General features: G+C 35.6%; 1 protein-coding gene across 1 annotated transcript; it reads left to right on the top strand.

The window, feature by feature from the left end:
• Positions 1-422: 422 nt before the first annotated feature.
• LOC129281267 (carbohydrate sulfotransferase 15-like) lies at positions 423-23,900 on the top strand. The gene is made up of 8 exons (XM_054917207.2): positions 423-522; positions 8,611-8,699; positions 10,681-10,906; positions 11,961-12,056; positions 13,854-14,007; positions 16,129-16,282; positions 17,435-17,579; positions 23,351-23,900. The coding sequence occupies exons 2-8, from the start codon at positions 8,688-8,690 to the stop codon at positions 23,536-23,538; spliced, it is 975 nt and encodes a 324-aa protein (XP_054773182.2). The 5' UTR covers positions 423-522; positions 8,611-8,687; the 3' UTR covers positions 23,539-23,900.
• The last annotated feature ends 473 nt before the right edge of the window (positions 23,901-24,373 follow it).

Raw genomic sequence — 24,373 nt, 5'->3', positions numbered from 1 at the left:
GGCTCCAGTAAAATCCAATGCAAAACCTTTAGAATTGTTCTATTAACATGATTAACACTTTTTAGATTCAACTTAATTTTATTGAAAATGGGCTTGCAGTGACGTTTTCTACAACTCTTGTAGGATAATGACATTATTGGTATCTGGATTATTTCATTGCAGCCATGCCTTACTTTGGCGCATTTAAACATTCTCAGTATTAAAGTATACCTCCTGATTATCCACGCGTAAACACATACCACAGAGATGTGGTATGAAATTATGTTGGCGAAAATACCTTTACAGGCAAATTTATGGCAATTACCTGTTCATGACATAATTTTTCCTTAAAGTGTGGATTTGTGAGGTGTCATTGAGCGTCTTGTTTTACTTATATGGTTTGTTTTTATCAGCAGAATATGCATCTACCAAGCCGAAAGATAATTGGCCTTGCTTTAGCTGTGACGTTCTCCGGATCGATAGCGGTGTTGTACAGAAACATCCAGCATACGAATGTTGCAGATAACCTTGCAATCATTAGAGGTACGTTAGGGTCCCAATTTACAAAGAGTTGTGACAGATCCAACCATCCTCTACTCTATGGACATCCATCATCGTCAAAATTATTTTATTACAAGAAATGTGCACAACGTCCTTTGTAAACAAAGAGGAAGCACGCTCGATTGTTAAAACAATGAGCAATATATGAGTATATCATCATTATCTACAAAACATTTTGAACACATATGCATTTTAGATGTTGGAGCTTCTGGCTTTCCATAGCTGTGGTTGATTGGATCAATCGTAACTCTTTGTAAGATGCGGCCCTGTTACCCGCTGTGTTTTCTGCCCTGCCATGACATGACAAAGAAAGGACTGATAACCGAGGTAAATAAATCAAATTACTGAAGACAAACAGTAACATATGGTACGGCTTCAAATAAAAACAAGTCGAAATGTACTATTTGATCTTGTCAGTAGTGTTTGAATGAACAAATTAAGCACACTGAGCCTAGAATATATATGAAGAGCTCGCTTGCAAATTGGGTTAGGCCCATTTTTCATCAAATTTAGATTTTTTTTTTGTCTCAATGTATAGATTTTTAGATGATACAAAAAAAAAGTTGAAATTCCAATTGAAAAGTGATCTAAAATGGCAAAGAAAATCACCTTTTTTTCAAAAGTGGTTTGGCCCATTTCAGTTTGTTTGCAAAAGGGGTTAGGTCCACACAGATTTTTTTTGGAAAAGAAAAAAAAAAAATATGGAGACAGGTAGATTTCTTTTATACCTAATTTTATGTTCTCATGGTAGGGTATCATGAAAATTTAGTTTCGCATAAGAATATTGCAACATGGGAGAATTTAAAAAAATATATTTTTTTGGGAGTGGACCTAACGCCTTTTGCAAACAAACTCTTCTGAAGAGCTCATTTGTCAAAAGGGGTTAGGTACATTGTTCATGAATTTTTACTGTTTTCTGTCTCAAAGCCTCTATTATTTTAGTCGCTCTGATGAAAACAAAGAAAATTTGAAATTCACATGAAAACGTCAATAAAAGTGGCAAAGAAAAATCACCTTTTAATCAAAATAGATTGGATTCATTTCAGTTTGCTTGCAAAAGGGGTTAGGTCCACAATGAGGTGGGGGACGATTCCCTCCCCCCCCCTAAATTTTGTGTTGAGAACTTTTTTTTTTGCTTGTTAATTTTGTTTCCTGCGTCCCCCCCTAAATTCAGGTGGACCCCCTTAAATTGTTGTAAATTTTGGTTGATAACCTTTTTTTCTTTTTTTTTTACTTGACGAAAAATGTTGGTGGTCCCCCCAAAAATTTTAGTTTATAACCCTTTTTTTTTTTTGGGGGGGGGCTTGTCAAATGTTTTACCTGTGTCCATCCAAAAATTTCAGGTGGACCCCCCTAAATTGTTTGGCTTTCGCCGCCAATGGTTGATCCTCGTTTATCTTTTCCTTCGACACGTTGTACAGTGCGTCCTAGTAAGTTTAATCACAAAATAATTGACCAATGGCAAATCACTATAAAGCTTGGTGTTTTCTTTTATCTTGTATAACTTAGACAATTTTTCATCCACGCATTAGTGAGTAAGAGCAATATGACTAAAGGATATGAAAAATCCATTTGCTATACGGTATCTGAATTACATAAAGGAAATCTTAAGAGTTCCAATTTACCCTCTACAGTCAGTCGGCAGGTTCACAAAAAGTAGCTTCTTTTATCCAAGTGATATTCATGACTAGAGGGGTTTTGCAGTGTTAATGAGCCTGGTGCGGACGAAAACACCCCTTTATATTTAGCCATTGCTGCTCAAACTAAATATCGACCAAATTTCATGTTTTTGGGTATCTTTATAAAGAAGAACATTTCTTCTATGTGTCTTGATTTTAAAAAAACATTTTGTAACATAGGTGAAACCTTTGATCTGGGCTTTCTCCGACCCCTCCGACTTACTCCGACAAAAACAGCCTACGTCTTGATCGGGTTCCTTGACATTTGCTTCAGCGACAATTGCTCCAACGACAATTGCACCGCTCTAAATTCCACACACTATATGGAATGATCAACTTCAACCCAACCCTAAACCTAACATAAAACCCTATTGCAACGCTAAACCTAACCCTTTATAACATAGACGAAATTAAGCGCGGAGCAAATGTTGTGTCACCATTGGTCTTTAGAATTTTATTCCAAGCATACTAAAATTTTACTCTACTATAGGACCCACGTGTTAACAAGGCTAGTAGAAAATACTTCCTGATTATCCACGAGTAAACACCGACCAGACTCGAACAAAGAAACCTTTTTTTTTCTTTTTCTTTCATTTCCATAATAATATTTTCAAAGATGCATTTTCACGGATCGCAATTCAATTCAATATTAATTCAATTTGCATTTATTTCATTATATCGACTTCTGTTATTTTTACCCCTGCCAATTTAACTCAACCTTTTTACCTCTGCCTATTTTACCTCTGCCATTTTTACCCCTGCCATTTTTAATTCTGTCATTTTGATTTCTGTCAATTTTTCCCTTCACCATTAAATTCGATAATCTAGGTTTATCGGATCTAAAAACTAGGCTTATCAAATAATGATGACAATTGTGTTTATGGTATTTTCTTTGAATCTACAATTACCATAATACTCAATGAGCCTTAAAATGATGTGTCATTCGTCAATCATAAGGCCTCGACGCGTTGCATAACATGTTTTTACACCACGATGGGTCATGCAGCTCGTTTTTCAAACAAAACTACCAAATCACATTGACATAAATCTCTCTACTGGAGGAAATAGACCGTTATGTAGGACGAAATAAACCCAGTTGATTTTAGTGTAATTAAACCAAAATCAACTCTACAAAATTATTTGAATAATGTCGAGACATCTTCTTATATACAGTGCGTCCCACAAAAAACGAAACCGAGATTTATCGATGATTTATCATAACTTAATCACAAATACAAATTATTTCTCATTCACGCATGAGTGAGCAAAAACAATTTGAAGAGGGGATACCAAAAAGTCATTTGGCGGGCTGTATCTGGGTTTCAAAAAGAAAACCACATTTTTAAAAAGTTCAATATCTGCTCTTTAATTTGATACCTCAATTACAGAAAATGGTCAAGAAATAACAAAGTTCTGGTTATTGTCTCACCTGCATAGCAGAGTGAGACTATAGGCGCCGCTTTTCCGACGGCGGCGGCGACGGCGGCGGCGGCGGCGGCGGCGGCGTCAACACCAAAGTTTTTGAAATGACAGCATAACTTAGAAAGTATATGGACCTAGTTCATGAAACTTGGCCATAAGGTTAATCAAGTATTACTGAACATCCTGCCTGAGTTTCATGTCACATGACCAAGGTCAAAGGTCATTTAGGGTCAATGAACTTAGACCATGTTGGGGGAATCAACATCAAAATCTTAACCTAAGGTTAAGTTTTTGAAATGTCATCATAACTTAGAAAATATATGGACCTAGTTCATGAAACTTATACATAAGGTTAATCAAGTATCACTGAACATCCTGCATGAGTTTCACGTCACATGACCAAGGTCAAAGGTCATTTAGGGTCAATGAACTTTGGCCGAATTGGGGGTATCTGTTGAATTACCATCATAACTTTGAAAGTTTATGGATCTGATTCATGAAACTTGGACATAATAGTAATCAAGTATTACTGAACATCCTGTGCAAGTTTCAGGTCACATGATCAAGGTCAAAGGTCATTTAGGGTCAATGAACTTTGGCCAAATTGGGGTATTTGTTGAATTACAGCCATAAATTTGAAAGTGTGTTGGTCTAGTTCATAAAACTTGGACATAATAGTAATCAAGTATCACTGAACATCCTGTGCGAGTTTCAGGTCACATGATCAAGGTCAAAGGTCATGTAAGGTCAAAGAACTTTCGCCACGTTGGGGGTATTTGTTGAATTGCCATCATATCTCTATAAGTGTATTGGTCTAGTTCATAAAACGTGGAAATAAGAGTAACCAAGTATCACTGAACATCCTGTGCGAGTTTCAGGTCACATGATCAAGGTCAAAGGTCATGTAAGGTCAAAGAACTTTGGCCACGTTGGGGGTATTTGTTGAATTGCCATCATATCTCTATAAGTGTATTGGTCTAGTTCATAAAACGTGGAAATAAGAGTAACCAAGTATCACTGAACATCTTGTGCGAGTTATAGTAGTTTTCAAAATCAGCACTGCTGCTATATTGAATTGCGTGATGCAGGTGAGACGGCCAGAGGCATTCCACTTGTTTTTTTTTTTCTTGCACTGGAACTTCCATGTAGCTCTTTTGTATGCCCCTAATGATAAAAAACCCCAGTTCAACATTGTAATGTTCACATGTACATTGTAATGTTAACATGTACACCCACAACATGTATTGTAGAGATAGAGTTGCATGTAGAGTTGCATCACTTGCATACAAGTACATTTATTGATTTATGACTCTGTACAGTTTGTCACAAATTCCTACATGATGTACATGTACATGGAAATGTAGGCCAGAAGCTATGCCCTCTTGTATTTTACTATACACATACATACAGTACATGTTCATTACACTGTGCAATATAAAATGTGTTGGCCTTTGAACGATTCTTGTCACAGATGCTTAGAAAAGGAATGTTGACTTTGTTGTGAAGTGATTCTTTGTAATTTTTTCCATTTTCTATTGTTGGGTGCTATGTAAAAAGATGTACATGTACATGAGTTATTTATGGACTTCTGCCAAGTTTTGATATTATTTCTTTTTGTATAATTATCATACAGCTTGGCACTGGGACAAACAATTGTCACTCAAAGTACATGTACCTGCACATGTATTGTTTATTACCACAGAATGATCCATTGTTCAATATATTAATTATACTTTTCATTGTAGGCCTACATTGGAAGACTAATGAGAAAATGTACAATAGAGTTGGTAGACCTACTTGTATGAACAGGATTTTATTTAATAATCTTTTCAATTATGTCTCACCTGCATAGCAGAGCGAGACTATAGGCGCCGCTTTTCCGACGGCGGTGGCTGCGTCGTCAACATTGAAATCTTAACCAAGGTGAAGTTTTTGAAATGTCATCATAACTTAGAAAGAATATGGACCTAATTCATGAAACTTGGACATAAGGGTAATTAAGTATTACTGAACATCGTACCTGAGTTTCAGGTCACATGATCAAGGTCAAAGGTAATTTAGGGTCAAATGTCTCAATGAACTTCATAGACCATGTTGGGAGAATCAATATCAAAATCTTAACCAAGGTTAAAGTTTTTGAAATGTCGTCATAACTTAAAAAGTATATGGACTTTACAATGTAGTTCATGAAACTTAGATATAATGGTAATACCGTAGTGTATCACCGAAGATCCTGCCCGAGTTTCAGGTCACATGACCAAGGTCAAAGGTAATTTTAGAGTCAATGTACTTTGATAATGTTGGGGGTATTTGTGGAATTGTCATAACTTTAAAAGTTTAAAGATCGAGTTCATGAAACTTGGACATACATGTACATGTAAGAGTAACCATGTATCCCTGAATATCTTGTTTGCGTTTCAGGTCACATGACCAAGATCAAAGGTCATTCAAGGTCAATGAACTTTGGCCGTATTGGGGGTACATGTATTTGTTGAATTGTCATCATAACTTTGAACGTTTATGAATCTACATGTGGACATGTAGTTCATGAAACATGAATAACAAGTATGTTATGCACACGTCTTTGGTCACATGATTATGGTCAAAGCCAAGGTCAATGGACATAATATTTTATTATCATATGAGTTTTCTTTTGTGAATAATTATTCAATAGCTGTTTTCAAAGTCAGCACTGTTGCTATATTGAATTGTGTAATGCAGGCGAGACAGCCAGAGGCGTTCCACTTGTTTGAAATAAGGCTTGAATTTCAATAATTTCATAAAATGAAGAGGTTTTACAGGTTAGCGCTCAAACTCACTCGACACTCCGTTTTGTTGACGATCAGCCATGCTGACCATGCGATAGCTTCTGTGGGAAACCGGTGGAAACACGTTTATTAATGAAATTATGGAAATACAAGCATTGTTTCGGGGGAACATAACTTTTTTACTTCTTGACCATTTTTTGTGATCAAGGTATCAAATAAAAGAGCAGATATTGAACTTTTTAGGCATGTGGTTTTCTTTTTGAAATTTAGATACCCCCCGCCAAATGAGTTTTTGGTATCCTTTCTTCAAATTGTTTTTGCTCACTCATGCGTGAATGAGGAATAATCTAAGTAATATCAGATGAAAGAGGAGATTCTAAGCTTTACAATGGTAGGTCATTTGTCTATTGTATTTGTGATTAAGTTATGATAAATCATCGCTTAATCTCGGTTTCGTTTTTTCTGGGACGCACTGTAGCAAAAAAATTGTAAGCAGTATAGGACTTGCGGTTAAGTAAAGGAGACCAAACGGTGATGAAATTAACCCGTCCCTTCCCATCCTTGGTGATTGATTTCGTTCGAACAAAGCTCAGTTAAACTATCATGTGAGTAAAATAAAAAATTGACACCTCACAAATCCCCAATATAATGAAAAAATATGTCATAAACACATAATTGTTATATATGGCTTAAAAGAGTACGTTCTCCCAACTAATTTGATACTGTTTATGTGGTATGTATTCACGCTTGGATGATAAGGAGGTATTCTTTGCAGTGATGTAAATTTTGATTTGCGCCAAAGTAAAACATGACTGCAATGAATAAATTCAGATGCCAGTGGGGTCATGATGCATTAGAATCTATTTCAAAACACATATAATTCACATGATAGTTATTTAATAAACACTTTTTAGCATCAATTCTTAAGTTAATCTCAGTGAAAACGGCTTTGCAGATATGCTTACTCATGTATGATTATGACATCATTGACATCTGGATTCATTCATTGTACATAGTCATGTCTTACTTTGGAGCAAATCAAAATTGACATCGCTGCAAATAATACCTACTGATTATAAAAAAATGGTATCACTTTTGGGGGAGAGGATACGCTTCCCAGCCGTAATGATTAGGCGTTCATTACATATTTTTTTCCTTACATTGGAGATTTGTGAGGTGTCTTTTTTTTCACACACACGGTATTTTTTAATACCACGTACCTGCATAATTCCTTCTTTTTTTCAACTGATAAAACTCAAATGAAATAAAAATATATATGTCTATGATTGATGTACGACATTGCTCTAGTGGGTACGGTGACATATCAATTTCATGAGTAGCCAGCCATGCGTTGAAATAAGCACACACCATCAGCAGACAGAGGATTCTTCACATTTATTTTAAAAAAAGAATCATGAGAGGAAAACAAAATGTATTTGTATGTGCACTCCAACTGCAGATGATAATATCATTTCCCTTTTTCATGTCTTATCTATTAGGAAACTTTCAGTAACAAGACATGCTTCGCAGAGGGTTTCTATTTCACTTCATTATGTTTTAATTGTTCTGGGTCCGTTTCATAAAACTTGTTACAATAACAAATTTACAAATAACAGTTATAAACCACTTAAATCCTTCGATCTGATTGGCTGATACTAAATTTGTTATAGAAATATTGCATATGTTATTATAACAAGTCTTTATGAAACGGAGCCCATTTCAACTTGAAGTGAAATAAGTCCTATCAATAAATCAATCTACATGATCAATCAATCAAGCAAACAATGCCGTGATGATTTTCTACCAATCATTTCTAAATTGCCGAATTTAAGTCCTTTCTTGGTCGTCAAATAATCAAGGGGTTTACTTTCACCTCAATATTGGTCAGCATGCTTTTAAGAATGTAGGAAGTGTATTGTCGAATGCCCTTCATGCCAATGCGCAACCAAGAAATCTTTGTCGAATATTGGTGAATCGAAACAGCAGTTTCTTCCTCGACTCGGGACAAACGACAAATACCTGAAATTTCTCGTCAGCTCCGAACCTTGGACGAATTGCTATTCCGTTCACCAATTTTCGACAAAGACCTCCCAGCTGTTCATTGTCATTTGACAGTCATTTCTATACCATTTCTATCTTCTTGAATTCATTCTGCCTCCCAGTGCTAAACTCGCTAATGATATTTTAAATGATTATTTCAGGAGTGTTAAGAGCCGAGAGGCCGGTGAGGCCCGATTTTCGACTGGAGAACAAGTGCACATCAAATATTCTACGCAGAATGGGAAAACCGGTGAGTACTGTCAGACGAATATTGTCGCCTATGCGCCATTTTTGTTTGGTCTAGAAGTTCCGTAGAAACCACGTAGTGATATCGTACGCTGCTGGTAATCGTACGATCTTCTAAGGATGGCTTACGATGATCTTACGATATTCATACTATTTACAGACCGGTTAGATCGATCGAAAAAACAATTATCAATCGGTTTTCGTAGAGTCAGCTCGGACGGAAAGGCGAAAAATGCCAAAATATGCTTAGATAATACCGAAATGGAAGACAGCTCTGGTGAACCTTTTTGCAGCAACGCCTCCTATTGTCTATCCCCAATTATTTAGCAACAAGGGGGTGTTTCGCAAGATTCATGCCTAAACCCCAACGCGAACTTGTTACGCGTTATCTGGTTGATTGATACGATTGTAATGCGCGCCCCGTGCACATGATCTGACCACTGCGGTGATGCTTTATATACATGTGCCATACGCAACTGAAGGGGGCGTTGAAAGAAAATATTTGCAGTAAATTGCAAATATATGATTGAAATGTAAATTTCAACTAATTGGAAGTTTTAAGTGCTTGCTACACGAAGAATAGCAGCAATCAAGCACAAAATGCCATTAATGAACTTAGATGCATGATCGATTTTTGGACACATGCACTGCCCCATATGTCATACTTCAATCTTTGTGAACAACTCGCATGATGTTTTGTAATAGTTTTCAATGTTAGTAATCATTGTTCCTTACACTAAAACATCAAATCATACGGTTAGATCGAACTAAGGGCATGGCGATTTGTCTTTTTTTTTTTCACTATTCATCTACACCCGACAATGGAAATGAGGTTTCATGACATTCGCTCCGGCGACAATTGCTCCGATGGAAAATCTGCGCACAAAGCCGATCATAAAGCCTAACCTACAAAACTAAATAGACCCTAATTCTTATCTTTACATTATTCCGAACCAAAACTCTATTACATGTAGGCCTATAACAGGGGTGTGAGAGTTCAGATTTTTATCTGATTTCAGATTTTTTTGTCTTGATTTTCAACTTAATTTCAGCTTATTTTTTGGCCTTCCTATGCACAAAAAGTATGGGAGCTCTTTCTATTTCAGACTTTTTCAAAACTCTTCAGCTTTTTTCAGATCTTTTTATTTGTAACCACTCACACCCCTGGCCTATAATTATAACTCTATCCCTATTCACTGTGAGATATTAAGATCGGAGTAATTGTCGCAGGAGCAAATGTCGTGTCACCGGAAAGGTTCTGTGAGGTTGAATAGCTGTTTATTCGTTTTATTCGCTCTGACCACTCGCCCTTCCCAGTGGTCGGGTTGTCTGGTGCTTAAAGCTACGGCGCCGTGGCATTCTGAGGCTAATACCTTGGTCACATTTGTTCTCCGGCGGCCGTACGGCGAGTAAAAAACAGCCGTTTTAACATTTTTTTTTTGTACCAGCTATACATATACATGTAGGTGGTTTGAACAAAAAATGAATAAAACGGCTGTTTTCGACTCGCCGTACGGCCGCCGTAGAACAAATGTGACCAAGGTATAAGTTTCAAAAAACGGACGAAAGGTGGTGAGAACATTATTATATATATATATATCGTTGTTCTGAATAATTTAGGCCTACTACATTCAAGATCTTTGAACTCAGAGATCATCTAATTTCTTTTATTCTTTAAGTGTACGAATACATTGAGTGCTCGTCTCTTTGTATGTGTAGGGAGGTTAATAGGGGCGATTTTGTAAGTGTGTGTGTGGGGGGGGGGCTGAGCAGGAATTTTGTGGCTGACCATGCCAAAATCACAAAGATGGTAATTCTTTCGTTTTTGTGGGCCTACGTGGTTTTGGAAAAGGGGGGCTGAAGCATCCCCAAGCCCCCCTTCTATTCCGAGGCCACTGGTTAACTAGTGTGGGGGCATGCATTTTCCGAATATATTCCCAATATTATTATCACTTGAATATGCTCATGTTCATTTTTACTTTCAGGGGTTTTTCGAGGGTATCCCGAAGGAGTTTCTTCCGGGATACAAAGGTCCGTGTTTTATGATCAGAGAGAAAGGCAGAGAAGTGCTGCGGTGCTTGCCTCATTTCTATATCATTGGAATTACGAAGTGTGGAACCACTGAACTATGGGAAAAACTGAAGTTACACCCTCAACTTTCCTTCTGTTCTGATGAAAAGGAGTCTGAATGGTGGACGCCGGAGAGAAATCGTAAGAAATAGACCTAGGAGTGGTTCACAAAGATTTAAGTATGACTTACATTTCGTACTTCAATGCCGACGCGTACATGATATGCAACTCGCAGTCTTATTGATCAATATGCAGTAGTATAGGCGTCTTATTACATGATCTTGCGAGCGTTTCATCAACATTTTGTCCGACAAGTTGTCAGACCTGGGGAGCATTTTATGATAGGACTTGTCAGACGTTTTATCCGACAAGTCCCATTTTATCCGACAGTTACCATAGTAACAGTACCTCTCAGCCAATCAACATCAGAGAAAGATGTCAGATCTGACAACTTGTCGGATGAAAATGTTGATGAAACACTCCCTTGACATCTTCCCTAGATTTTGATTGGCTGAGAGGCACTGTTAAAATGGTAATTGTCGGATAAAACAGGATTTGTCGGATGAAACGTCCGACAAGTCCTTTCGTGAAACGGTCCCCAGACCATGCGGTCATCATACCTTTTTGTGCCTTTTATACCGTACGCAACTAAGCATTTAAATGCGACTTGTTGTAGTAACAAATGCACAATTTCTACAAGTTCACAACCAGCTAATCAAACCTGGATTCAGTAGCTTAACACTGTTTATGTAGGTTTGTTATTATAACAAGTTTTAGGAAATGGGCCCCTGTTTGAAGTTACCTCATGGGCATTTTTTCCTCAAATTACGTTTTCTTATTTCCACGTTAGGGTAGGCAAATTTCAAAGCAAGATAGCAATATAGCCTGACATAGCAGGATGGACAGATTGCATAAACCAGATGACCAGAATAGAACATCAATGGACTATGCTGTCCAGCTCGCGAAAGACGACTGTCTCACGTGTGAGACCGGGCAATTCCAAAGATTCCAAGCCGTCTTTCGCGCGCTGGATACAGATACAAGATCATTAAAGATACAAAATAAGGACCTCCTCTTCAACGGAATCGCCATTCGCCCGCAGAAGCCAATCAATAATTGGCGAAGCGTCGCAACAATGAGTTGTTACTTCCAATTTTCAAATGTATTTCTTCATATGTTCTTCCTCGTCTCTTAGAGTTTATGCCTTTCTCAACTTACCTGGATTTAAGGTCAGCGAAAATGGTTCAACAGTTCCAGCGGAATGAGTCTCTGCGAAAATGGCTTGTAACAGGTACGTCGTCGTATCAACAATACGCTGAAACGTTAAGGGGGAAGTTCACCCTGATGGTAAAAATAGCAGAAAATATAATTTAAAAGAATATTGTCGAAGGTTTGAGAAAAATCCATCAAAGAATAAAAAAGTTATTAGAATTTTGGTAAAAAATAAATGAAATTTCATTTTCTCTGAAAATTGATATGGCTTTTACTGTACCTCCAAGTGTATCAATATACAAATCATTTATACCCGCTCCTAAAAAGAAAGCAAAAATAAGTCACCACGAACCATTGAAAAAATGAGATTAATATGCATTTCATATTACTTAACACATGGGGCAGCTGCTCGTTTATGACGTCATCAATCCTAAACTTAAAATTCTAAGAATTTTCGTAGTCTTAAACGGATTTTCCTCAAACCTTCACCATTATTTGTTATAATTTTGCTGCTTTTTTACAACAAACTTTTCCTCAGGGTGAACTTCCCTTTTACTTAAAAAAAAAAAAACATAGACCTCATGCATCGACGACAAAGCGCCGCCATCCAAGAGACTTAAGCCATTACCCCCCCCCCCCCCCCAAGCGTTGGTGATATGCAGCTGGCGCATCTATGACAACTCCGCACTCATATATCATCTGAGGAGGGGGTTATGAGATCAAGCATTTGGACAAGGCCTTGCAACTTGGCTCCATATTCCTCGTCAAGCGGTGGCTGAGACGAGAATAGTGGCAAACGACGAGATTTTGCGATGCCCGAGAGAGCGCGAGAGCAAGCGACGTTAGTCGAGATCCTCGCACTCACTCGGCTTTTTGCGAATAGTCTTTTTTCATATAAATATCACAACAGACACAGGGCCTTGTTTAAAGGCCCCCATGAAAAAGTCATTTCAATATTATGGTCCGTATCTCTGGAATAAGTTTCCCTCTAATCTTAAAAATTCAACATTCCTTCAAGTATTCAAAACTGAATGTAAATCCTTTCCGCTGATGCTTTAGTTTAGACCCCACTTTTTTTTTTTTTTTTTTTTTTTGGGGGGGGGGTATATATACATATAATGTTTTTTTTTGTTTTTAACTTCACATGTATACGTTTCCTAATTTTATTTTCATGGTATGATTGAATCTTATGTATATGTCCATTGTAAAATATGTATATGTTCTTTTTATCGTTGCAGGGCCTCTATGTAAATCAGTTCTATAACTGAAAGGGCCACCCTGCGTAAATAAAACTGAAATAGATAAATAAATAAATTAATGAATAGAGGCTATATAGATTATGAAGTCAATGTACAATGTCTATTAGTTAGTTTTGTAAGATGGTTACAGATCAAGCCACGCTTTCATTATCCATTAATCATAAATCATTTGATATCGAGATTTAAACTTTTTGGAGAAAAAAAATGCCAGAATTCACGATTTTTGCTGAAAAGCTTTGGTCATGTCAAAATAATGAAAATGGGCACCATTTTTGTGACGCCATATTAAAGCTTGTGACTATTGCAACAATTTTTTTAGCTGAAAATTTAGAATGGTTTGAAAATGTCGAGTGAAATGGATCCTTGCTTTCCTGGGTGAGATATAAAACCAGTCTGTGTTACCTTTATATTTTATACTTTATTACTTTACAATTCAAGTAAATTTCGATCAAATTAACCACTGCGTGTGAAAAAAAAAATATGTGGGAAGCCTTGATTGATATTCGAGAATAAACATGTCAAGCAAAGGTTTGAAAGGCAGGGATGTTTTCACGTTATTTAACAATTTAATTCATGTAGACTTCTGTGATAAGCTTTCTATATGATTTCCTTCAAAGCCGATGGGTCTCCGACCACGATCTATGAGTTCTATAGCTGGAGGAAGTTCTTTGGCGAGAATTATGATGGTCCGAACTGTACCACAGCAGACCTTCTTTATGCGGCACAACCACAGGCAAAAATCATCATAACACTTAGAGATCCAATCGACAGGTGGGTTATAGATTTTGTTATAAATTAGTATATCCTTACATTTTATGCTCAAAGTTTGAATTCTTTGTCAGATGAAGTGAGAGAGCACAGAGTGTAGACAAAACCCACATGTTTGAAAATCTGCTATTTATCAAGAACAGCAAAATTGTCATAATAACCGACGCAGGTCTACGAATGTTTGAGTAATTTTCGAAATTATTTTGGTATGAAAGCACTTTTCAAGCATGATAAACGCGTAAATAATGCATTTAGCATATTTCATGTTATTTGACGCAAGTTGAAGGAGCGATGCAGTTAAAATCCCCTAATCAGGGTCCACAGGGACCGTGTTGGGAAGTGAACCCATGACTTGCATGATGTATACTCGGACTCCTAAGACCACTCGGCAACGGTACCTCTTCACTTGGGTAAAAATAGTGCCGTAAAATCTTCATAGGCGTATGTACACTGCAAAAACTCCGGTGTTGATTTAACAGCAGCCCGGAATATATATATGTCCACACCATGAGAAGTGTTAAACAACACCGGTTTTGGTATTAGTCTAACACCAGATAGGTGTTTATACAACACAAATTAGTTTTAAAACAGCATAGGTTTGATTCCAAAATGGTGTTGTTTCAATACTTCTCTGAGTAAAATGAGAGGAACAATTTAAAACAAGTTTCATCAAAATCGGTTGTGAAATAAGCAAGTTATGAACGTTTAAATAGTCTTGTACTTTCTATGGGATCCTCAAACTAGCAAACATGCATGTAAATGGCTGATTTTGTGGACAACCCTCCGTTTGTTTTGTACACAATTTTTCAGATTTTCCCCTTTATTTTATATATTTCAACTCTATTTTCTCCTGAACTTGAAATGTGGTGTGAATTATATTTTCCCATGACATATATTATACTCAGAATGAGGCAATATGCAATTTGAAAGATAATGAGGAAAATCTGAAAAACTGTGTACAAAACAAATAGAGAGTTGTCCACAAAATCAGCAATTTTTGAGCATGTTTGCCAATTTGAGGATCCCCATAGAAAGTACAACAAGACCCTTTAAACGTCCATAACTTGCTTATTTCACAACCGATTTTGATGAAACTTGTTTTAAATTGTTATTCTCATTTAACTCTTTTCAATAAGATTGCTTCTCTTCTTGTGTTTTGGTTTCCTTTAAACAGAGGTCTTCCTAGCTACGGCTTTAAAACACACTGCGTTTAAAACTTCAAATAGCGAATGTTTAACAACTTCAAACAGGATGCAATGCATCTTTTCATTTGCATGAAATGAAAATGCACAAAATTTATGAGAAATGTACAGCACGATAAGTTCGTTCCATTTCCTTCTCACATAATATCTTGGGCACAAACTAATTTCTGCGAGCTTTGCAAAACTTGACAGTGCTCACTCAAAGTTTATGAATCCCAGCCATGGCGTAATTTCCTTCAGCAAGAAATTTATCCACACCGTGCTGCACTCGACCCATGTGAGGTGAATGGGTACCCGGCAGGATTAATTCCTTGAATGCATGAGCGCTGAAAGGCAGCTCGAGCTAAAGCCGGGGTAATGATAATAACAACGCGCCTCGGAATAGAATATTTCTAGATAGATGGCGCTATATAAATGCCTATTATTATTATTATTAATTATCATTCTTCCATCTATCTGACTCCAGGAATAAAGATGAAATATCACCCCCATGTTGTTATCTTCTCAATTGCTAGCATTTTTAAGTGCTATTTGTTTTTATTGATATGCTATGTAGGTAAATACGATTTGAATTTGAAATATAAATAGGGATTTTTGCAACCACTATGCAGATGCTTTATGGAACGTGGAATATCTATAAACAAAACCCTTCATGACAAAGCAGTATTTCTCGAAAATCGGTGAGCCTGGACAAACGACGTTTTTGCAATATTTCGTCAGCTCCGAATCTTCTGCCCTCCCTTTCATCAATTTTCGAGAAAGACATATCAGCTGTCTATTGTGATTTGACGGGCATTTTAAATACATTTACTATGTTCTAGAATCCGTCCCCGTTGCAATCGCGAAAACTCGCTATTATCATCAAAATCCCCATCACAAACATCATGTTTTCTCGTTTTGTGTTGACTGTCTTCTCCGACAGATTATACTCCCATTACCTTCACTTCAACCACGAGAAGGGATCAGTTGAAGAATTTCACGAAGGCGTGGTCTCGGAAATCGCAGAATATAACAAATGTCGGACTCGTCTGAGTGCACGGGCGTGTGCTTATGCAGAGAGGCGCCGAAATTTCGTGGTAAGGTATCCGATTAACTTTCACAAATTATTCGAGGTCAAATCCACCCTAAACTAGGTTGGTTTGACTAAACAGAGGCTCAACACAAACAGGCATAGCGCTTAGAATATTAGCAAAATAGAATATCTGCATACTTTGTATACCTCCCTCAGTGATAGAAATTACACCGTCAGGCAAGGATTAGGCATACAATTTCTGCACATGAGCTTTGACCGAAGGCCTCCCTTTCTGATATCTAGTCTCTAAATAATGTGGGATTACTGCAATTTATTCAAGAAAACATAACACTACCGTGAGAGGGTGCTGGATACCCGCAATGTCAAATTTATATTTTCATAACGAGTCCTGAAGTCGTGCGACCGTGAAGAAAAATGCTATATATCATCGGTTGCTTCCCTTTTTCACATCATACATTTCGTTTTAGGACATCATCAAGTTATTTTTAATCGCCTTTGTACATGTTGTAAGGGGTCCAAACATTTGAAGGAGAAAAGGAACTCGTGTAGTTGTCGGTGCTTTATTTCGCTGTCATCAGACTATGTAATGCTTCTTTTTTCGCAATGAATAAAATATGTGTGTGCATTCGGGGGTGAGGGTTCCTGCGGCCAAAGGTGCCGTGATATATAGGCCTTCGACAATGGTTTGTTGATCGGTTTTCGCCAATTTAAAGTAATTTATAGGAAGACGTCTATATCTTTGTACGTGCGCTTTTTCTACTTTCTGTGATGCAGCTACATGTATACGAGTCAGGTTCGTCTTTAAGTTTATAAACAAAATTTCACACACACACACACACCCCCATAATATATGTATACATTAAATATATACGATACATATATATATATATATATATGCAGCAATGGAAATGCTCACCTGAGAGTTTACCTTAAATCAGGACACTTCAAGTCACCTGACCTGAAGTCATGGTCGTGAATTTTTCGACCTCCGTTCTAAAAAGGCCGTTGGAAGTGATTTAGAACCTTTTACGGAACCTTTAAAGGTTCCAAATACGAAACAAGTTTGGAACCTTCTAAGAGCCCCCCTTTTCATGTTTTCTAAGTGTGTATAACTTGGTGATCTTGTAACAATTCAAATTCTAATGTAGTTTATTATGATTTCTCTCTTCAATTGACAAAATGTCGCTGAATACAGACACTAAATACTGGCCTATACAGCGTTTTTATTCGAGACTGGGCGAAGGTATTTCCATGGGAACAAATACGGATCCAAAGACTTGATGACTGGAGAAAAAACTGCCCTAAGGTTTATTCAGAAGTATTAAAGTATCTAGAACTTGGTAAGTATGGCAAAGGTAGCATGAATAGAGCCCCGGTGGTGGATCCAAGTCTTCCTCGGGGAAGGGGCACCAAAAAGAAAGGGGTTCACAAGCCAAAAAAGTCTTTCCTTAACCCCCCCCCCCCGACTCCGGGGAGTCATCGATAATTTGCACACTTTTCTATTGTCTTAAAAATAAATCGGGGAGGGGGGGGGGGGTCTGCCACTTAGGCTGTACTATAAAGCCGTTCTGAATACTCCATAGGGTTGGAATCCTTTAAAACTGGGGAAAGTATCTACGGAAGCTTTAGAGTACTATCGACTTGTTGAGAGGGTGATATACGCCAAAATCACATATAAAAAGTTATTGGCGAGATTCAATTTTATATCCATAGCGTGCACGTACACTGCACATTCGGTTGGAAAGGAGTCCAGGCTGATATGACTGCGCACGCTGTGGATCTAAAATTGAATCTTGCTTTTAATTTGGCTAGATAATATTGACAACTTTTCAGTTAAATTCAATCTAATTCAATCTTTGTTTCGCAAATAAAAAAAATGTGACAATAGTCTTTTTTATATTTGTATGTTTTATTAAATCATAATCAAGGTAAAATTACAATATTTACAAGTTATTAAAACATATTAGAGTTATTGTAACAAAAGGCAGTATTTACAAAAATAAAGCTTAACAAACAAAACAATCAGTTAATACAAGGCAAACACACTACCAACACAGCATTGCACAGTTGCTACTTGCTGTACATGTATGGGTGAAAAATTTAGAAATATCGAAGAAAAAATATCGAGCTGTGTAAGCATATTTATAGTGACAATAGTCTTTGAAACACATTTGAAGATATGTTTATATTTTTCATCACAACAGCACATTACCGAGCTGTTACACTAGCATAATAAAGTATGGATATGGGGCAGATTGAACGGAATTTCGCTTCAAATTTTGAGGAAAAAAACATCCGGGACATGTTTACAAGGGCGTAGGCTGGGTGCACGTGGAGGCAGTGGAGTTCCGACACTGGCAAGCAAAACGAAATTTGTACCCCTTCTGCTTTCAACAGTTGATTTTCCAATCTTTGTTCCACCTCCCCAAGATGTGCACCCCCTATACCACTTTAGTTCCCCCTCCCCAGGATGTGCAACTCCGCATGCTCAAACCTATGAGGCGCCGAATGTACCAATATTATATAGAACAATTATTTGTTATATAATCATTATTTATTAAATAATAACTATTATTTATATATAATTTACATTTTATTTGTAAATAACTACTATTATATAAAATATCATTTCTAATTATTTATATATAATTCCAAGTAATACTTCATTATTTGTAAATAATAATAGTTCGACATTCCATTATTTATAAATAATGATTATTTGTTTTTCATTATTTATAAATAATGATTATTTGTTTTTCATTATTTATAAATAATGATTATTTGTTTTTCATTATTTACAAATAATGATTATTTGTTTTTCATTATTTATAAATAATGATTATTTGTTTTTCATTATTTATAAATAATGATTATTTGTTTTTCATTATTTACAAATAATGATTATTTGTTTTTCATTATTTATAAATAATGATTATTTGTTTTTCATTATTTATAAATAATGATAATTGGTTTTTCATTATTTATAAATAATGATTATTTGTTTTTCATTATTTATAAATAATGATTATTTGTTTTTCATTATTTACAAATAATGATTATTTGTTTTTCATTATTTATAAATAATGATTATTTGTTTTTCATTATTTATAAATAATTTGTTGAGTTTTCCATTATTTATAAATAATGATTATTTGTTAAATAATGAAAACGTCTACTTCATTATTTATAAATAATTTTTTCGAGTGCACCATTATTCTCATTATTTATAAATAATCATTATTTAATGTTCGAGTTTTCCATTATTTATAAATAAAGATTATTTGTTAAATAATGAAATATCTACTTCATTATTTATAAATAATAATTTTGTTTCAATATCCCATTAATCATTATTTATAAACAATTTTTACAGTTTGCCATTATATACAAATAATCATTATTTATATACAAATAACCATTATTTATTAAATAATGCCATTATTTATTAAATAATGCCATTATTTATTAAATAATGCCATTACTTAAATAATGGAAAACTCGCTATAACATGCAAATGTGGGACCGCCCATGATATGAATATTCATGATGCGATTTCCTTTTTCGTGATTTTTCTTCACAAATTTTTGTCCATTTCCTCTTCATAATGACATTTCTTGAAGCAATTTTCTAGGGATATGGTCTGATTGTAATATTCTTCATTTTCTATATAACTTCGTCTTCGTAGAAATATCAAAAAGTGTAATTTTATACGATTTTTCCTACAGTTCACAATTCCCATAGGCGCGCGTGTACGGTAGGGACAACCGGTGAATCGACGGAGTGCTCTTCATCGAAATACTACGTTGGTTGGTCCCCGGAAGTGGCGGGCGGAATTTAGCCCGAATCCTCGATGGAAGTCGATCAAGTGCATATGAGCTGAGAGAGTGAAATATCAGTGTACTTGTACAGGCCCTTCTACTTTTTATAAATATTTCTTGTTGCTTTTTTTGTTAAGTTAATTTTTCCTGGTGTAGAGATAAGTTTCAGTTCTAATAATGCACTTCAAATACATTTTGGAGTGTCTGTTTGAGGCGTTTGGGGCGATTTCACCCTGGCCCCAAAATGCTCGCAACGACAATACGGGGGCATGATGACCCCTAAATTTTTAAAAACTTATTTTTCTATTGAAAATTATCACAAAATTCACCAAAAGTGTGCACGAAAGCCTTCGTATTTCACTTTTAAAACTCCAAAAAGTGCCCAAATGACAAGCTTGGTCGCTTCGCTGTGTCGTTTTCAACTTGAGAAAGTTTACGCGTCTGCTTCCCCCCCCCCCTCCTCCGAAAGAAATTATGTATACGGCCATGCTCTAAAGAGCCTGGCACATTGATTTATGTATACTTCATTTTCATTATTTTTATCTCATTATCATCATGGCCTTACGCATAATTTTTTCCGGGGGGGGGGGGTGGGGGGAGCAGGACGCGCGTAAACTTTCTCATAAAAATCTTGAAAAAGCGAAGCGACCAAGCTTGTCATTTGAGCTTGGTCGCGTCGCTGTCTCGCTTTCAAGATTTTTTTGAGAAACTTTACGCGCGTCCTAGCTGCTCCCCCCCCCCCCCCGGTAAAAATTCTGTGTAAGGCCATGATGATAATGTGATAAAAATAATGAAAATGAAAAGTACATATAAATCAATGTGCCATATGCTCTTTTGAGCATGGCCGTTCACAGAATTTATTTCGGGGGTGGGGGCAGACGCGCGTAAACGTTCTCAAGTTGAAAGCGAGACAGCGAAGCGACCAAGCTTGTCATTTGGGCTTGGTCCCGTGGCTGTCTTGCTTTCAAGATTTTTTTGAGAAAGTTTACGCGCGTCATGCTCCGGCCCCGGCCCCCCTGGAAAAAATTCTGCGTAAGGCCATGTTGATAATGAGATAAAAATAATGAAAATGAAAGTATACATAAATCAATGTGCCAGGCTCTTTAGAGCATGGCCGTATACATAATTTCTTTCGGAGGAGGGGGGGGGGGGAAGCAGACGCGTAAACTTTCTCAAGTTGAAAGCGACACAGCGAAGCGACCAAGCTTGTCATTTGGGCACTTTTTGGAGTTTTAAAAGTGAAATACGAAGGCTTTCGTGCACACTTTTGGTGAATTTTGTGATAATTTTCAATAGAAAAATAAGTTTTTAAAAATTTAGGGGTCATCATGCCCCCGTATTGTCGTTGCGAGCATTTTGGGGCCAGGGTGAAATCGCCCCAAACGCCTCAAACAGACACTCCAAAATGTATTTGAAGTGCATTATTAGAACTGAAACTTATCTCTACACCAGGAAAAATTAACTTAACAAAAAAAGCAACAAGAAATATTTATAAAAAGTAGAAGGGCCTGTACAAGTACACTGATATTTCACTCTCTCAGCTCATATGCACTTGATCGACTTCCATCGAGGATTCGGGCTAAATTCCGCCCGCCACTTCCGGGGACCAACCAACGTAGTATTTCGATGAAGAGCACTCCGTCGATTCACCGGTTGTCCCTACCGTACACGCGCGCCTATGGGGATTGTGAACTGTAGGAAAAATCGTATAAAATTACACTTTTTGATATTTCTACGAAGACGAAGTTATATAGAAAATGAAGAATATTACAATCAGACCATATCCCTAGAAAATTGCTTCAAGAAATGTCATTATGAAGAGGAAATGGACAAAAATTTGTGAAGAAAAATCACGAAAAAGGAAATCGCATCATGAATATTCATATCATGGGCGGTCCCACATTTGCATGTTATAGCGAGTTTTCCATTATTTAATAAATAATGGCATTATTTAATAAATAATGGCATTATTTAATAAATAATGGCATTATTTAATAAATAATGGTTATTTGTATATAAATAATGATTATTTGTATATAATGGCAAACTGTAAAAATTGTTTATAAATAATGATTAATGGGATATTGAAACAAAATTATTATTTATAAATAATGAAGTAGATATTTCATTATTTAACAAATAATCTTTATTTATAAATAATGGAAAACTCGAACATTAAATAATGATTATTTATAAATAATGAGAATAATGGTGCACTCGAAAAAATTATTTATAAATAATGAAGTAGACGTTTTCATTATTTAACAAATAATCATTATTTATAAATAATGGAAAACTCAACAAATTATTTATAAATAATGAAAAACAAATAATCATTATTTATAAATAATGAAAAACAAATAATCATTATTTGTAAATAATGAAAAACAAATAATCATTATTTATAAATAATGAAAAACAAATAATCATTATTTATAAATAATGAAAAACCAATTATCATTATTTATAAATAATGAAAAACAAATAATCATTATTTATAAATAATGAAAAACAAATAATCATTATTTGTAAATAATGAAAAACAAATAATCATTATTTATAAATAATGAAAAACAAATAATCATTATTTATAAATAATGAAAAACAAATAATCATTATTTGTAAATAATGAAAAACAAATAATCATTATTTATAAATAATGAAAAACAAATAATCATTATTTATAAATAATGAAAAACAAATAATCATTATTTATAAATAATGGAATGTCGAACTATTATTATTTACAAATAATGAAGTATTACTTGGAATTATATATAAATAATTAGAAATGATATTTTATATAATAGTAGTTATTTACAAATAAAATGTAAATTATATATAAATAATAGTTATTATTTAATAAATAATGATTATATAACAAATAATTGTTCTATATAATATTGGTACATTCGGCGCCTCATACAAACCAGCCTACGCCTTTGGTTTAAAATTTGCGCCATTCCTCTCCTCATTCAATATTGCCCCCCCCCCCATCCATCATCATTTGGCTACGCAAGAACCTTATAGAATGAAGCAGGCACTAAGAACAGCAAAGAATAAGGAGGAAGAAGAGTTAATGGAGAAGAGAAAGAAATTCGTTTACTTTTGTTTTACCACTTAATGAATAATATTATTATCTTCAGTGGCACTGATGGTTTTTCTTACTCTTCTCCTGACTGATTAGTTGGTCAACGTTTGTTGAACTTTTTTTTTGGAATTGCGGCGCTACAATTACAAATGAGTGCATTTTTTTATCAGAGTAATTGAAAGCTTCTTTATGTACATTACAGATAGTCTACCGGACCAAACTTTGAAGGTGATTTGTACTCAAAGAATAAAAAATTCAGGAGCTGAGAAGCTGACGAAGGTTGGAGCAATGATGAACAAAACACGTCAGCTGCTAGTGAATTTCTACGCAGAGTCAAACCGAAAACTGAGTAAAATGTTGGGCGACGATCGCTACTTGTGGAAGCAATGACACCAGATGGTGGTTATACTGCCAATCGTTAATTTATTCTATTTTTAATATTCATAATCATTGGTGCTTCAGAAACACGGTCGTTGGAATCAACCCGTATTCCGAGGTCTTGCTTAATCAAACCCTGATCTAAAGTTGCAGTTTAACTATGGTTGATCAACTTTGTGACACAAATCTCTTACATCACAAGTTCGATTTATCAGCTCTTGTGACACCCAAATCATTCATATCTGTTTGGAAATGATGAGTGAGACAGTTGGCTTCACCATTAAAGCATGGAGCTAAAAAAGACTCCGAAAACATACAATATTAAAGGACAAGTCCACCCCAACAAAACATTTATTTGAATAAGAAGAGAAAGATCCAACAAGCATAACATTGAAAATTTCATCAAAATCGGATGTAAAATAAGAAAGTTATGACATTTCAAAGTTTTGCTTAATTTCACAAAACAGTTGTATGCACATCCTGGTCGGTATGCAAATGAGGAGACTGATGACGTCATCCACTCACAATTTCTTTTGTATTTTATTATATGATATATGAAATATTCTAAATTTCTCCTCATTGTCAAGTGAAACAGCGATTAATTCCTCCCTATACATATGGGATTAGCATTGTTTGATACTATATGGTTCAGTCAAGTAGGTCCCTACGGTCAAATCTGTAAAAAATGAAATATTGTATAATTCAAACAATAAAAAACAAAAGAAATAGTGAGTGATGGACATCATCAACTGACTCATTTGCATGTCACTGAGTTGTGCACATCACTGTTTTGTGAAAAATAAGCGAAAATTTAAAATGCCATAACTTTCTTATTTTACATCCGATT

The sequence above is a fragment of the Lytechinus pictus genome, chromosome 18, assembly GCF_037042905.1.
Source record: "Lytechinus pictus isolate F3 Inbred chromosome 18, Lp3.0, whole genome shotgun sequence".
Classification (NCBI taxonomy): Eukaryota; Metazoa; Echinodermata; class Echinoidea; order Temnopleuroida; family Toxopneustidae; genus Lytechinus; species Lytechinus pictus.
This window is presented reverse-complemented; position numbering and strand designations above follow the sequence as displayed.

What these genes read in the sequence shown, in the direction of transcription:
- LOC129281267 (XM_054917207.2), top strand. An exon ending in GTGGACGCCGGAGAGAAATC is followed by an intron (nt 10,907 to 11,960) that starts GTAAGAAATAGA and finishes CTCGTCTCTTAG; the next exon opens with AGTTTATGCCTTTCTCAACT. An exon ending in AGAGGCGCCGAAATTTCGTG is followed by an intron (nt 16,283 to 17,434) that starts GTAAGGTATCCG and finishes CGCTGAATACAG; the next exon opens with ACACTAAATACTGGCCTATA.